The sequence below is a fragment of the Opisthorchis viverrini genome (assembly GCF_000715545.1).
Source record: "Opisthorchis viverrini unplaced genomic scaffold opera_v5_24, whole genome shotgun sequence".
Taxonomy (NCBI): Eukaryota; Metazoa; Platyhelminthes; class Trematoda; order Opisthorchiida; family Opisthorchiidae; genus Opisthorchis; species Opisthorchis viverrini.
Genome location: NW_008751680.1, coordinates 1,530,043 through 1,546,380, shown reverse-complemented (window position 1 = coordinate 1,546,380; position 16,338 = coordinate 1,530,043). Strand labels below are relative to the sequence as shown.

At 43.9% G+C, this 16,338-nt stretch overlaps 1 protein-coding gene across 1 annotated transcript in view; it reads left to right on the top strand.

The window, feature by feature from the left end:
- Positions 1-782: 782 nt before the first annotated feature.
- The window catches only part of T265_02094 (hypothetical protein), a gene marked incomplete at both ends in the record, with an annotated part of 39,222 nt that continues 23,666 nt past the window's right edge, over positions 783-16,338 (top strand). The window contains 4 exons of the mRNA XM_009166253.1: positions 783-896; positions 8,672-8,895; positions 12,734-12,802; positions 14,150-14,316. Coding sequence (XP_009164517.1) covers positions 783-896; positions 8,672-8,895; positions 12,734-12,802; positions 14,150-14,316 — 574 coding nt within the window. The remainder of the gene's footprint in view (positions 897-8,671; positions 8,896-12,733; positions 12,803-14,149; positions 14,317-16,338) is intronic.

Sequence of the window (16,338 nt, the reverse complement as noted above, 5' to 3'; positions counted from 1 at the left end):
ATAGACAGATCCGTAGTACCTCCTTTCGGCATGCTCCAACTTCAAGGAGCAAAGTCATGCTTCAGAACGTGCAATCTCTGAGCGTGACCCTTGGCGAATCCAAAAGACCCCAATCACGTTTACTAATGTGTATCACTTGTGGCGTCAAAGGCACATATTACTGAGTCCCAAGGGTTGCATGTACAAGGCTAGTGTAAAAACTGCATTGTTTTATGTTTGACAGATATAACTTCTGCGGACAGCGGATGTGGGGTGCCTTCAGGTTTTTGACCGCCCGATGCCTCAGAAGTCTTACTGGTGTTGGATGGCATCGACAAATTGGTAGTGAGTTGATTAGAAAACGGGTATTTGGTCGTACAACAGGTATTTCGATCGGAGAAAACAGCACCATAAACTGTAGTGGCTTTGCCTTGTGCCACATGCCAAAACACCGTATAATGAGACGAGTATTATACCTCATGTCTATTTTAGAATGGTGGGAACCACGAGATGGACAACGTGTGACTTAGCAGAAGGATGTGAAAGAGGTTACGAAGAGTTTGGGTGTTGTTGGTGTTGTGCGCCTTCTAGGGTGAGGTATCCGTGACCACGGCTTCGCTTGGCTGGAGGCGTTGCAAGAAATGGCGGCTGATCGATGACGTTCGTTTTCCCAGTTTATCTGATTGAACACTTCGAGGTGTAGGCACCTCAGAATGCTGGCGAATTGTTAGCACCAGGTCCCCTCCCTTCCCTACTCTTTTCTCTTTTCATTCTAAGGCCTTAAATGTAGTTAGACTAACTTTATGGTTCTGTTGCACCGAAGAATCGGTGACGACATTAGTGTTGCTGTCTCTGCTGCCGCTGCTATGGATGATGATGATGATGATGATGATGATGATGATGATAATTGTATGAAGGTGACTACGAACATTCGATGACTTACACTCATGATCGGGTTTGAGTGGCTTCCCTTGTGCACTTTTGAAGACTTTGGAAGATGTGGCCGCTAATGGACGTTACTGGGGTTGTTATCTGTTTTTATCCAAATAGTCTGGATGAGCGTCTGGGGGCCTAGGCACCTCGGAATGAATGTCGTAGGTTAGCACACTCATTCCGCTTTTACTCTATTCCTCACAACGAAGCAGTTGCGTGTCAGTACTGAGCATCGCTGCGCTGCCAACAATAGTGATGACTGATAATGGTGTAGGAAGGTTATCGTCAATTCCCCGTACAGAGACGATGGCCAACATTATTTTGCGAACCATTAGCCGCTAGGCGAACATAGTTAAGCCGATAGAAATTGGATTGAGCAGGTGCTGATGCAACATCAAGTAAAACCAGATCATCGCGGAAATTCAGTAGAGGTCCGTGCGTTCCTGCAGTTGTATCAGTAGCATTCGGAAAACTGCACACGCACTAGACGCAGAATTTCTCGTTGACGAAATATTCGGGAATTTGAGTAAATATTTCAATCGAGTTGAACCTTACATACTAGCCAAAGCTCTTGAAAAATGCACCATCTCACTGGACTCCGTGAGCTGTATGATCAATGCCCTGAAGCATTGTACATTCCAAGTGAGTACCAGCGGAAGCTTGCCTTGTTGTTGTTAGACCAAGAGTGGCGTACAACAGGGGACAGTACTGGGAACACTTATGTTGCTGTCCCTGGGGCGAGATGGCCCAAGTGGTTAGAGCGCGAATTTACTGACCGGAAGGTCCGTGGTTCGAATCCGACCCCCGCCACTCGACTTCCCCTGTCTAGGCTTGGCAACCTGACAGTATCCCAGCCCTCGTGCTTCTTTCGGGTGGCATGGCAGCTAGGCACCGGAAGGGTGCCACAGCTGAACGCTTTCTTTTCTTGATGATGATGGTGATGATGACTGGGATATGTGCTATTCAAAGTCTACCTTATTTAGATTCGAAAGTCACCGTCTCTTTGCTGTTACTTGTCAACCAGGAGGGCATTCCACTGGTGATCCCGCTGATGGTGTTTTACGAGCTGGTCAGACACTATACATCAGCTGGATAAGGTACTGAATCTTCCACTCTGTTCCAAGCTTTGGCGTCTTCCGACGGGTGGTATGTGTGGAGAAGGGAGTTAAAGTATATGGAGGCGGGCTTCTCTAGAAGAGACCGTAGTCCTCTGGTCTTGGTGTTTGGATTTGAGGTAAGCTCAGAACGGCGGTCCACCGGACGCACTCCGCTATCAATAGCCGTCCCTCGTTTCAGGCTTAGCCGTCCCCTTGGCTTTTTTCCACACTCTGATGACAGGGGATCACTTCATGATTGCGTGATTTCCAGTCGCAACCGCTATGCCTGTGCAATATCGACTGCTGCTTGACGAGGATGGTCCACATTGTTAGTCGTTTTCTAGTTATTCAGTCAGCTTACCAATCGTAACCCACCCCACAAGGGTACGTTGATCCTAACTGCCACAATTTTTGTGGCAGTTAGAGAAAATGGAAGAGCAGGAGAACCACAGCCAGTCACTGGAGACGATGACGATTACTTAGTTGCTACAAACAGTTCCAGACAATGTGTCCATTATTTACATTGTCGTTTACTTTCGTCATTGATAAGGTAATAATGCGAAGTTTTTCGAACCCGCGGTGTTCAGATCTCTCCGGGCTAGAAGATTGTCGATCTGGAATATTCTGACGGTATTGTTATAATTCTTGAGAAAGAGCAGGAAGTGCAGGTGGTTGCTTCATTCGGGTCTTTTTAAACTATCAGGAAACTGCAATTTTTTGTCGCTAGTGCCTATTCTTTCACAGCTTCCTCTTTGCCTGCCACATTTGTGGGTTTTTTCAGTGGAGCTTGGAGATCTGAACGAATATTACTTTACTGATATGAGGAAATAGCCACTGAAATCGTCTACCCAACTCTGTTGTTGGGATTCGCAGTGGGTGAGTACTTTTAAAGTCCTCAGAATGTACACTCTTCCCTCGTTCAGTGATGGATCATTGGGCTGACGTTCTCATCTAGCTGTACAGATACCATGGATGGATCTGGCGAGGACAAAAATCCCACAATTGTCTACACACCTAATAGTATTAGTGATACTAATAATTACGCTGCAGCCAGCGCACTACCAAAATTTTTCACAACCAACACGATACACATTCTTGCTACGAAACCGAACCCTAGTGAACCCAATGTTCCCGAAAGAGCAATCAACCTTCCATGTCAGCTTCAAGGCACCCTGCAAATGGTGAGAAGACCGACCAGTTTTCGGGGGGAGGTTACACAATTCCGCTATGTTATTCTGACCTTGATTCACACACCCGATATCTATGCTGTATCCATACTGGGGTGAGATGTCCCAGTGGTTTGAGTATGAATTTACCTACTGGAAAGTCCGTGTTTTGAACCCGACCTCTGCATCTCGACTTCTCTTGTCTAGGCTTGGGCAACCTGGAAGTATCCAAGCCCTCGTGCTTCCTTCGAGTGGCATTGCGGCTATGTACCGAGAAGCTGCTACATCTAAACGATTTTAAAAATCTCCGCTGTCACCGTATGGAGAGATTCGGGTAACCTCGTTTTACACGACGTGGTTTTCGCGAAGCAGATCTGAGATTGAGAAAAACGTCATTGTTTGTCGTCTGAAGGAGTTGCACAGTTCCAGCACTTATCGCAAATTGAAGATATGATCGATGCAACCATGGCCAAGGAACAACCCAGCTTGGGACTAGCCACCTTAGTTAAGGAGTGCAAACAGTCTGTACCAGATGCCTTGTTACTTTGAATCAATGAAACTCCGTGCTAGATTCCCGTTTCCGATATTACACTGGTATCGAAGTTCGACTCTGGTTTATTTGGTTCTTACAGTGGTTGCGTTGATGAGGGCAGCTGAACCGTTCTTCAAGCTGTTCGTGAATGGATTGATGTCCGTGAGCGAGCTAGTAACCCTGAAGGTGCAAGGCACACTTCGTTACAAGGAACCACTTATCATATTCTTTTTGCTGTGATCCGTGAGGACGAACGATTTTTAAGTAACAAGATTGTCGTCATCTATAATCCAAATCCACTGACCTCTCTTCATAGTGATATGCAGATTCTCGGTCCCTCGTGGAGCGTATTTCATGATGGCAATGGCGAAACTGAGCAAGAGTTGGGAGAAATGACACCCTTTTGGGTAGATCAGTGCAAAATTCTAGCAAAACCAAACGTCTGGGAAAAGGGTACGAATTTTTACAAGCTTCAAGACACCCCTTTCCCATCCTCAAACCACTCCCACATTTGTTCCTTTTCTTACCGAAACGAGGCAAAATGAACCAAAACGATTTCCCTATAGAATCAGAAGATCTTATCCATTTGACTGTTTCAGTTTTGTATAAGACGACAGACAGTCCGTTGTCCATCGTACATATGATAGGGGGGCACCTGATCAGTTACACGCTGGACTGCGTCTGTTCTCAGCTAATGCATGCGGCCACACCATGTTACTTGGGGACCACCAACCACAGCCCGGGGTGCGATCGCAGCTAGGTAACACGACGATCATTTGCGGATGGAGAGCTTCATTTAAAGACCACCGTTCCTTATGGGTTACTCACCTTGATTCTGATCATGCCCTTGTGCGGGTTCGGTTATCAAGTCGCTATTACTAGGCTCACACAAACCAACGTGCGCCTGTTCAATTCGTTTTTAACAGGCTTCGTGACCAACCTATATCAAGCTAACCTGACAGGAAAGTTGATGGAAATAACAGTAACGCTGATATTGGTCATTTTGTGGATGCACTGAGAGGAGCGAAAAAAGCTGCGTCCTTATGTTTTGAGACTGCTTATCCAAACCGTTCGCCTCAACCAGATGAACGTTGGATTGGATTTCATTACCGATGGTTTTGGTGAAGCGAGAAATAAATAATGCCGTTCGGCTCACGTATTCCTCCAGTGTCTTTAGTTTTCCGTTAATCATTGCCGGTTTTCGGCCCATTTCGCACTGCTTGGTCGTGTTTGACCAAGTAGGGATCTCCCCAGTTATTCGCCCTCAACGGGTAGGTGGACCCGTTCGTGTGACGCAGAGATCCAAAACATCAACAGTACTTCTCCACTCGTTTTCCAGATTTTCCATAATTCGCAACTTAGCTTGCTGAAACTTTTTACCCTGCCGACTTTTTGCAAATGAATTCCCTGCGCCGCGATCCGTGGATTCATTTGTGTTATTCGGAGTCATGTTACCATCCATATGGGCATAAGAATTATCTCTTACTTTTGAGAGTGTACGTAAAGTACAAATAACAGCTTGGTCTTGAATTGAAAATAAAAACGGCTTGTGATGGCCCAGGGTACTTGATCTACGAAAATCGCGAGCAACGTCAGGTCAGGCATACGGCGCCAATGCAGGGCGGTAAATATGTGCCCCACATGATGTGCATCTTGAATGGGAGTCGTGCGCGTTTGTTTTCCTACCTCATGAACACGTGGTACGAAAATGGACAACCACGAAAAATGATGTGATCAGGACGGGTATCAGTGGTTACTAGCATTTTGCTTTATAAAGGTACAGGTAGATCCTAGCCATTAGGCTAGTGCCGAAAACCTCACCAGGTCATTCAGGCTCAGCGTGTGGACTCTGACGGGTTAGAAACGAAACGTCTCTTCAGCGGAGGCCACCATAGTTCACGCGGCTAATGCGACTGCTATCCTTTTGGTTTTATGCGTATTGCAGCAAATCTCGTGACAGTTTAACTCTGTGGGCGTATGAGCGTATGGTTACTTACATGCATAAAAACATGTGAACATAGTTTCGCTCAACGTTCGTTTGGTGTAGCATTGATCTCCAAGTGATGTTGCATACAACCGGCCAGATATCAGTGATTGACTAAGGGAGCCTTACTTTGGACATAATGTTTAGTTCTGTACCTGTTTCGACGCCTGTATCGAGGCAGTCATAGTATGCATTACACAAGGCTAAATTTATGTTAATTGTGATTCGGTGGACGTTGCCGAGCGCTAGGGAGTCAATACCTTGAACACTTGGCTGTGCGGGATGACTTAGCCTAGGACTAGGAAATGGTTTAATAGGGGATCCTAAATGGTTCAAATTTTGCTACCCGCGCAAATAAGCTATTCTTATGATTACGAATTTGAATACCTGGAGCGTTAGATTCACTGCGTCTTGATTTCTGCATAACCGGCGACAAGAGATGACGGTAATATCTCATTAGCCATTGTCGAACGAAATTTTTGCATTCGAATAAAACGCTCCCAAATTGCCTGCCCATTGCTAGGCCTCTACGTACTATGGGACACTAATAGTAAATACGCACTCTTCATGTGAGATGGTCCCTGTCACAAACGGTTACGACCTTATCGTGTGGCAGTGCAACCTACTGAGCTCTAGTGGGAAGGTGAGTTCACCATGACTCACAGAGTGTCTTATGCCAGTTTAGTCAATAGACTTGGCAAATACATTCTTGCGCTCCTCTGGGCTAGTGTCAATCATTCCATGGGAACTAATTTTGTTCAGATCGGTATTTGCGTACTACCCTTAAGTCATACTTTTATCCAGGAGGTTCAGATCACCTTCCTCCATGCAATAAGGCAATTAAGCGAAACCTCTGATGACATTTCTCACAAGTTCACGTATTCCTCTCCCTCACCATCCTTTTGACACTACTCTGTCTTCAGGTTTCACCATTAGGATTGCCTCCTATGTTCTTGTTGTATCACCGTAATCAGAGTATTCAGGTTCAGAATAGTTCGGGGTTAATTTGTCAACCCCAAAACCTGGTCCATGCATCCACCTGTGAAGTTAGAAAAACAGTAGAGTGTGGATAACTAACTGTAAAAACCCGACCACAACACCTTCAGTAGTAAACTAATCGCATTGCATGAGGAGTATTCAGTACTTTAGTCATTCACTTAAGTATATCAAGCTCTTTTAGAGTGTGTCGAACAAGCCATGCAATTGTTGTACTCCTCAGGGTTAACCTAGACTTAAGGTTTTGTTTAATCTGTTTTTAACAGCTTGTGAGAAAAAGATGCAGAGTCTAAGGACACTATATTTATTAGCACATGCGTCCGCTTCTGGCTATTGGTTTAGTTTCTAAAGCACCACTGACTGCTGACCTTATCCGTGAAGTGCATGAACGGTGCAAGAAGTCTTACGTGTTGCTGACGCCTCAGTCTTTACGGATTACACGCATCTTCTAAGGTGACGTCTGATCCATATTTCACAGGCAGAGTTACCTCAATGTCTCGAACTATTAGTAGCTCAGGCGCGTTTATTATTGTTTGACCGGGTGGCCATTGATCTGTTCGCTGGGCTTGGCAATTGGCTTCCAGACGTTCGTCTTCAGACGATATCTCCCCGGCAGGTGGCGAAACGCTTGCAAGCCTATTGTCAAGCTCGGTTAACAGATCAACAGCCTTCTGATCAACCACCAGAGTTATCGCAAATGATGAAAATGGTTACATGCTCAACTGGGCTACCAAAACTGGGCATTTAAAGCTGACATCTGCCTTACTCAACTATAGGACAGTTTCAGTCATTAGTACACAGCCTACCATACCCGAGCATTTTTACTCTGAAAATGTTACAAATCATGGGACATGCATTTGACTGCTTTTTCAGCGCTGCGATTACGATTATATCCGTGTTTACAGTAACTACATGTCGTTGGTTCTTTATTTTACTCCGTCCAGCCTTGGAGGTACCGACATTTCTGAACATATCATTATGCTGATTGGAATCGGATAATGCTCATATAATCTTACCATAACCTCGGTAAGTCCCGTCTCTTTCACGCCATTCCGTTGGTCAGCTTCTGAGGTTGCCTCTGAGGTGTCCGAAATTATGCTCGGTATTTCTACGGGAATTCCAAGTACACGAGAGATAAAGCAGGAAGGGAATAAAATAAAGTCTAAGCTAGCAACATATTTCTTAACAAGTGAATGCTTCACTTAAAATGCATTCGATTTCTCCTTAAAAGAAACCAAGCTGACTAAGTCCCGCGGACGTTCCTGGTTGAGGAGAACTACTATATTAATTACCGTAGCGTATTATGGCTGTATTACATTGAAAACCCACCGAACTGGAGAGTTGTGTATTCTGTGGAACTACTCTCCTAGTTCATGATATCAAGTTAAAAGGGGCTGTTTTCGGCACTGTACCGTCCAATCGGCCTGAAGATCCTCCGGCATTGCCCTTAAAGTTGGGACATTTTTGTGAACCGCACACGTTGCGCTTCTTTTGTGGTAAGAGGTTTCTAAACCTCGCATGTAAAGGTGCTCTACTTACAAATCTGACTTCGTTTGTGTTTTCTTGAGCCCAACTAAACATGATTCACGCTCGATTTTCCTTACCCCAAATGTGATGGCTGGGAAGAATAGCTACAGAGGGCTAAATACTTTATGGCCTTGACAATCCGTGGTGAGTAATGCGGTCACATGATCCTCGGGACCTCGGTAGTGTCTGACGTTAGTAAGATTATTGATCTGTTGGGGGTTTCGCTAGACCTCACGCAGCGGTTGAAAACACGGGGGATTTCATGTCGGATGTGACTGCTTTGAGTCGAACACGTGCTGAAGTCCTGTTCTCCAACGGTAACTGGTGACCGGTTCATTACTGCATCAGATATCTTTTGTGGATACTTTAAGCTTGTTTATAAACCACATCGTTCAACTCATTCATTTTATTGTAATTTGTTTCATTTAGGTTATTCTATTGGTTTCGCTACTGACAGTGCTCTGTTTCGCCTGAAATGGCTTCTGCCAAGCAAGATAGTGCAACCTATAACATGACGTGTCTTCTCCGTGAATGGGACAGAGCACCCAAAGAAAAACGCCGTCAGTTTCTGCAGGATTTTATCGACCAGCATCACGATCGTTCCGGTCCAGAACTAGAGTCCGAACTCGCACAAATGGCCAGTTTATTTCTGGCTCGTATTTGTGTGTGGATTAAGCTTACGTGAGTCGAGTTCTCAGTTCACATGTGCCGTAGTCTTGTCACTCAGTACGAATTTAACCTAAAGTTCAATTTTTTTCCGTTTCCTCACCAACATAAATCGATGCAGTCTAGTCCTTGCCAGGTTATCAGCTGGGAAATGTCTAGACAATAGTTATCGGAATAAGATCAGGTTAAAGTAAATTGTGCTTGTAGTTGTATTCTCAGTTATAGGTCGAATAATGAACGAACCAACTCTCCCTACTTCTAACATGCTTGTAGGAAGATGAGCTGGACGATACACTTAATAATATTGTAAAATATGAAACACAGCTGCAGTCAGCTTTTATCGGTCACAACAGTTTTCTCGAGAGGCACCTCAGAGGAAAACGGCCAGTCCTCTAGAGAGTTCACAACGCTGTTTTTGTTACCACAATCTAGTGTGCTATCCACCCAGAAACCAAGTCCCCTGTTGATACCAGCTATTTAATTCCTAGTGCTTTTGCCTCTTGGGGATTACTGTACCATTGTTTTGTGCCCCTTAGTTATATCATTCCCATATTGTTTACTGTGGCCGAGTTTCCTTACTATGAACTACGTGTTAGAGGAACCTGTTCTTATGAACTTCAGTTAGTCATTCAGTTGTGGGCAGAATAGACGATTTTCAAGCTTTCAGTTCAGTAAGCATTCCATTCCTTCTAACCTAGGACGAAATGTACTGGCGGATGTCGAATTAATTAAATACTTCTCCCAGTATAGGTGAACACGTGAGTGTGCACTGAAAATAAACCGGGTGACGTGATATTTCTGATAAATCGGTGTGCCATCCGAAGTATTCCCTGCATTATGACCTAAAAATAGTGTTCGTGTGCGTTTCCTAATTCCCAGACTGTACAAAGAAGTTTGGACGAATTTGCTCTAATCTCCAGTATTTTTACACAGGGACATGGCTGGAACGGAATATAATTGATTGTGTTTATGTAGAATTTCGACAGCCTCGCGGTCAGTGCTGTTGAACATGATAAACGGATGGACGTGCACACGTGTTATGGTTGCAGCGCCAGGTGTAAACGTTTATTCAATCGCTTGTGACAGAAAAAAGTTATACGTTACCCGAATGGTTGCTCAACTTCCATCGGTGTTCAGTTTGCCCGTTTATTCAATTAGCTGATTGAAGGTGCAACGATTTGAGCATTTGTAATTTTTTTTTCGGACAAAGTTAAACTTCTTTTCGCTCTCAACACGCGTTAGTCAAATTTGTCACGATGGGCATTATTTTTTCACACTGATCCTTCAGGGAGATGTTTCTGGCTAATCTGAATGAAGTGTGTAATCAGCTTAGGGTTTTTAGGGTTTCCCGTTGATTTATATACACTATTGGATTACTGTACTTCAGGAGCTAATAATAGTAGTTCGTTTTGGCCGCCATATCTCATTTACTCTCACTAAACAGCCGATCAACCTTATCAGGAATAGAGTTTGCCCTAAGAAAGGAAAATATTTATCTGCATATCTCACCTGATCGGGTACGTCTTCATAATCTCTTAGATGATGTCAATCCCCAGACGCATATCTACACCAACCTGTTTGATATCAATGCGAAACAGGGATTACTTTTTGATTCCTGGCACGTTTCCTCACATTTTATTGGGTTTGATGTAGTTGTCCTGACTGAAAGACTACATCCGCAGTTGACACCTTCCGAAGGTACCACTGCGAAGAATCCTAAAAGGTTTGGGAGAGAGTAGTGTTGGAAACGCATCAAGGGACCAAATAAAAGCTGTCGTCCAGCGGGAGGAGTAACAATCCAGTACTTACATTAAGAATTCGTATGACCCTTCCTTACTATGAACTACGTGTTAGAGGAACCTGTTCTTATGAACTTCAGTTAGTCATTCAGTTGTGGGCAGAATAGACGATTTTCAAGCTTTCAGTTCAGTAAGCATTCCATTCCTTCTAACCTAGGACGAAATGTACTGGCGGATGTCGAATTAATTAAATACTTCTCCCAGTATAGGTGAACACGTGAGTGTGCACTGAAAATAAACCGGGTGACGTGATATTTCTGATAAATCGGTGTGCCATCCGAAGTATTCCCTGCATTATGACCTAAAAATAGTGTTCGTGTGCGTTTCCTAATTCCCAGACTGTACAAAGAAGTTTGGACGAATTTGCTCTAATCTCCAGTATTTTTACACAGGGACATGGCTGGAACGGAATATAATTGATTGTGTTTATGTAGAATTTCGACAGCCTCGCGGTCAGTGCTGTTGAACATGATAAACGGATGGACGTGCACACGTGTTATGGTTGCAGCGCCAGGTGTAAACGTTTATTCAATCGCTTGTGACAGAAAAAAGTTATACGTTACCCGAATGGTTGCTCAACTTCCATCGGTGTTCAGTTTGCCCGTTTATTCAATTAGCTGATTGAAGGTGCAACGATTTGAGCATTTGTAATTTTTTTTTCGGACAAAGTTAAACTTCTTTTCGCTCTCAACACGCGTTAGTCAAATTTGTCACGATGGGCATTATTTTTTCACACTGATCCTTCAGGGAGATGTTTCTGGCTAATCTGAATGAAGTGTGTAATCAGCTTAGGGTTTTTAGGGTTTCCCGTTGATTTATATACACTATTGGATTACTGTACTTCAGGAGCTAATAATAGTAGTTCGTTTTGGCCGCCATATCTCATTTACTCTCACTAAACAGCCGATCAACCTTATCAGGAATAGAGTTTGCCCTAAGAAAGGAAAATATTTATCTGCATATCTCACCTGATCGGGTACGTCTTCATAATCTCTTAGATGATGTCAATCCCCAGACGCATATCTACACCAACCTGTTTGATATCAATGCGAAACAGGGATTACTTTTTGATTCCTGGCACGTTTCCTCACATTTTATTGGGTTTGATGTAGTTGTCCTGACTGAAAGACTACATCCGCAGTTGACACCTTCCGAAGGTACCACTGCGAAGAATCCTAAAAGGTTTGGGAGAGAGTAGTGTTGGAAACGCATCAAGGGACCAAATAAAAGCTGTCGTCCAGCGGGAGGAGTAACAATCCAGTACTTACATTAAGAATTCGTATGACCCTGCCAACAAAGTAGCGGGGGTCACCGTTGAACCAGATGACAACCTGGTAAGTTTCGATGTCAATTCATTATATACAAATGTGTCCAAAGGGACTCTTTAGAAATAGCTAAGCGAATGCTACTAGCAGACACCACCGTTTCAGAACGGACACAGCTCACGGTGGATCAAATAGTGGAAGGCATAAAAGCATGACCGAATCTCACCCACTTCGTTTTCGACACCGTGGTTTACACTCAAGAACAAGGTCTAGCAATGGGATGTTCAATATCCCCGATTTTGGCAAATATATTCATGGAAGAATTTGAACGGAGAGCTTTAGGCGGATTCCCATACCCACCAAAGATTCTGGCGTTATGTAGATGACGCTTTCGTCGTGATGAAACGGGATAAGGTTAGTGAGTTTTACAACTATCTCAGTGAACTGAGTCCACACATCAAATTTAGTATGGAGATAGAGTCAACCTCGGGTAACCTGACCTTTTTAGACTGCATGACACATAAGGTCGGGGGAAAACTAAAGACCACAGTGTACGAGGAGCCCACCGACACTGGGACAGTTTTGAACTACTCATCCGCCCATCCGAAGTCGGCTTTCGTTAGTATTGTCTCATCAGTGTGAAGCTTTTGTGTCAAAAGCGAAACGTTATCGAAATAAAAACTACCTATTGTTTATCAAGATATTCTGAAACGAGGAGCTAATAACATTTTTTTGCTTTTTGTCCCAATACGTCGGTCGTTTTTGAATTCTAGTGTAATTTTTTCTCAGATATATGTCCGGGACTTGTCTCACTGAGCAGCTGCAAGCCTTACACATCTTTCTGGCCGCATCTAGCAGGTGAGCACAATTTTTTCGATCTAGCTGTAACTTAACGCTTGTTTCAGACAACATCCCCGAATCTTTTGACCGAATCAAGCACTGTTTCTTTCCCTTCTTATTTGCAACCTCTTTCTGTCGTCTAAAGTACTTCGTTGACTGCCAGTTAAACAAATCTGAAGAAGGCAATGTGAGCATAGTGAGATTTACATTTTTCGGATAAATTTGATCTCCACAAACTTGTTTTGGGAATTAGCATTCGTGTTAAAGTTCAATTTATCATAATTTGACTAATTTCGAAGGTGCACGTTTCATTTGGATTCAAAACCCCCCTACTTTCGGAGGTACGATTCTGTCTGTTTGTTCAGTTTTAATTGGATTACTTTGAATTGGATTGGGACATCATTTGTTTGTGGAGGAAAAAGTATAAACGGAATCAAGAGGGCGTCGTTTTTAGCTACTTTGTAATTTTACGGATATATTATCTCAATGTAAATCATACTTCTGAAAACGGTGACAACAGTACCTCAGCTGGATGATACCAGGGAAGATGTGGTCTGATCCTGAAAAGCCTATAAGTTGCTCAGTGAATAATATCTTCAGAACGTATAAATCCTATAAGTCACACTGGCTCTTTATCTTTAAGCCATGTGTACCGCTGGTGCCTGACATCGAAAGCTGGATTTCTGGATAGATTTACGATGGCGTTGACACATGAATCTCACTTATAGCTGACCACTCTGCTCTCACCTTAGTTCGTCTGGGGGTTGGTACTGTAAGTACCAAATCGAACTCGTAGAAAATGAGGGAGCGTTGCTATGCTTATTCTGCTTTGTTTTGAGGGTAACACCAATCCAGCTGTATGTGAAATCCTAATTTAATGGTATAATTTGATGAATTCGTCCGCTGGGTTCCTTCTCCATGCCTTTGAATTAGGCGGAACTTCAATAACAGAAGTGAAGTTCGACCTGATTTCCTTACTAAACTAGGGTGTAACACCGTATTCTTCGTTGTAGTTCGTTTCGTAAAATGCGTTGTTTTGTTTACATACAACTTTCCTCCCAAACAGTGACCCCGTTGACCGTTCTCTTGTGGTTAGACGGAAGGTTTCTTATGTGTGTTTACGTGTGGTTTGTAGAGGATATTTAAGATGCAAATTACGGTCTCCGTTTTGGGATGTTTGATATAATGCTTTTCCGTGGAATTTTTTGGTGATCTTCCATGTTAGGCTGTGCACCGTTTAGGCGATCTCAGGTGACACTATGACCACTTAATCAGTTCCTCTTAGGTGACAACAGTGAACGCCGAAGTTGAAGATCTCTCACATAGGCAGGAAACTTGATGATCCGAATTGTTCGCCTTCTGTAGCCACTCCTTTCTGCTGGAATTTTTGGAACATGGAGGGGTACTTTGCCTCCAAGAGCTTTGTCTCTCACCGAATGGAAAAGAAGTGGACAAACGATGGGCTCTGAAGGTCCTATCATGCGTTGCAAATGCTGGTACCAGATACAAGGAAACAATTTGCGAGTGCTACGGTAAGTATATGCAAACCGTGTTTTATTTGAGTGAGTTCACACCGGACGATTGGACTACTGTGTGATTTCACCTGCTGCTGGATGCAAGCTGCCTTTGGTCGTATCTCTGCCGTACAAGAGTCCAATGAATGAGTGTACCAGAATATGACTTCATCACTGTCATCATCATCATCACCATCGTCATCTGTAAACTGCGCACATGTTGTACAGTAGTTATAGCGGCCACAGGTTTGTTCGCTGGTGACCTGAATGGGTGGATAGCTATACATTGGGGACGGTAACCGATAATCAAGGAGTGATAGTGGACCTTTGTTTAGGGAAATCTGGAGGGGAAGCTGAAAAAAATTAAAATCGTTCAGCTGTAGCACTCTTTCGGTGCCTAGCTGCCATGCCACCAAAGGAGGCATGAGGGCTGGGATACTGCCAGGTCGCGCAAGCTTAGACTGGGGAAGTCGAGTGGCAGAGGTCGGGTTCGAACCACGGACCTTCCGGTCAGTAAATTCGCGCCATAACCACTTGAGCCATCTCTCCTCATCCACGTGATCGTACTAAAAGGACTTCCCGGGGAATTTGGTCGACTGGTATATGGATTACGTTACCGAGCCAGCGCAGCCTATGGAGTGTGGTCAGCCTATTTCTCGTGGACGAGTTATTTCTTCCAAAAACCATTCGGTGTAACTCAGTAATGATGATTCGATTTTCCCTCCAGACCCTGACAATGCTCCGGAGACTAATGGTCAAGCACTGAAAGTCTCGACATCAGCTCACAGCGACCAGGTTTCTGACCCATATAGCAATATAGATTGTGGCGCAGCATTGTAAACTCAACCACTGATATATATGCTGATGTCCTGCCTGCGCCATAGATTTTGAGGGGGTAGGAAAGACTTTTCTGGCCTTCCCTATCCAACTAAAGACCTCGTCATTAGCTAGACAGACTAGACTGATACAGCTACCCGGGTGGACAAATTTGTCTACCAGCTCATCCACAAGCATGATCCTGCCAAGTATTGTAGAAACACTTTTCAGAAGTGAATTGCATATCAAACTGTAGGGCAGGGTTATTTAGGTCATTTAATATCGTTTCCATTACGGTAGCATCAGATTCGATAACTCAGTCACCTGTGTGATGGGTATCTATGAGCAATTGTCGTGAGAGCGTTTCTACCACAGTCATCAGAGAGTCTTCTTTGGGCATTTGGATAATGAATTCGAAGAGCTTAGGTGAAAGAAGACGCCACTGGACCTAATGAACTCAGGCGAGAGCTTATCGTAAACTACGCGTACATGGTGTACAATCGTTTAATGAAGATCAATAATTTATGGGTATACTTTTGCTCCAAGGACTCTGCCAAGGTGCCCGACGGCCAACAGATTCAAAGGACCAAATTTTAGACCGGGTCTCTATAGGTAAAGGGCACCTTCAGTACCATACCTATCTGACTTACTGCCTTCGCCTTCATATCGCAGATGACGGTATAACTTTACCCCCAAACCACCTCGCAATGCGGTTACTTGTAGTACAGGTTCTGGCTGCTGTCAGTGTGACTTCTTTGGTTTTCCTGTCATGACCAGCCAGTGTATCGCACAGAGTCATTGCAACTCTCAAGTCTGACCACTAGGAAAGGTGGCAGCTCCAGATTCGGGCTTACATGGTTTACCATCCAGGGGTGGAGTAAACTTTCTACAGGGTAAACTTTTTACGCAGAAATAGCATATTTGGTTATGCACTCTCCTTCCTGCTGCTTGTCGCTCATCCTCGTCACATCTATTCACCGACAGACTGAACCTATCAACATGCATATGATTGTGGCTTTAGGTGCGCCTAGTGAGGATGGTGTTCTTTCGGTTTCCTTAGCCGATTAAGTGATGTGTAAGGTTTTGATGCCTTGGTTAAAGTCATCATTGATGGCAGAACGAGAGGTTGTTGCATGTTCTTCGAGATGGCTTTCGGGTTCACCTGATTGTATATATATATATATATATATATATATATATATATTGTATGAGCGTGTGTGATGT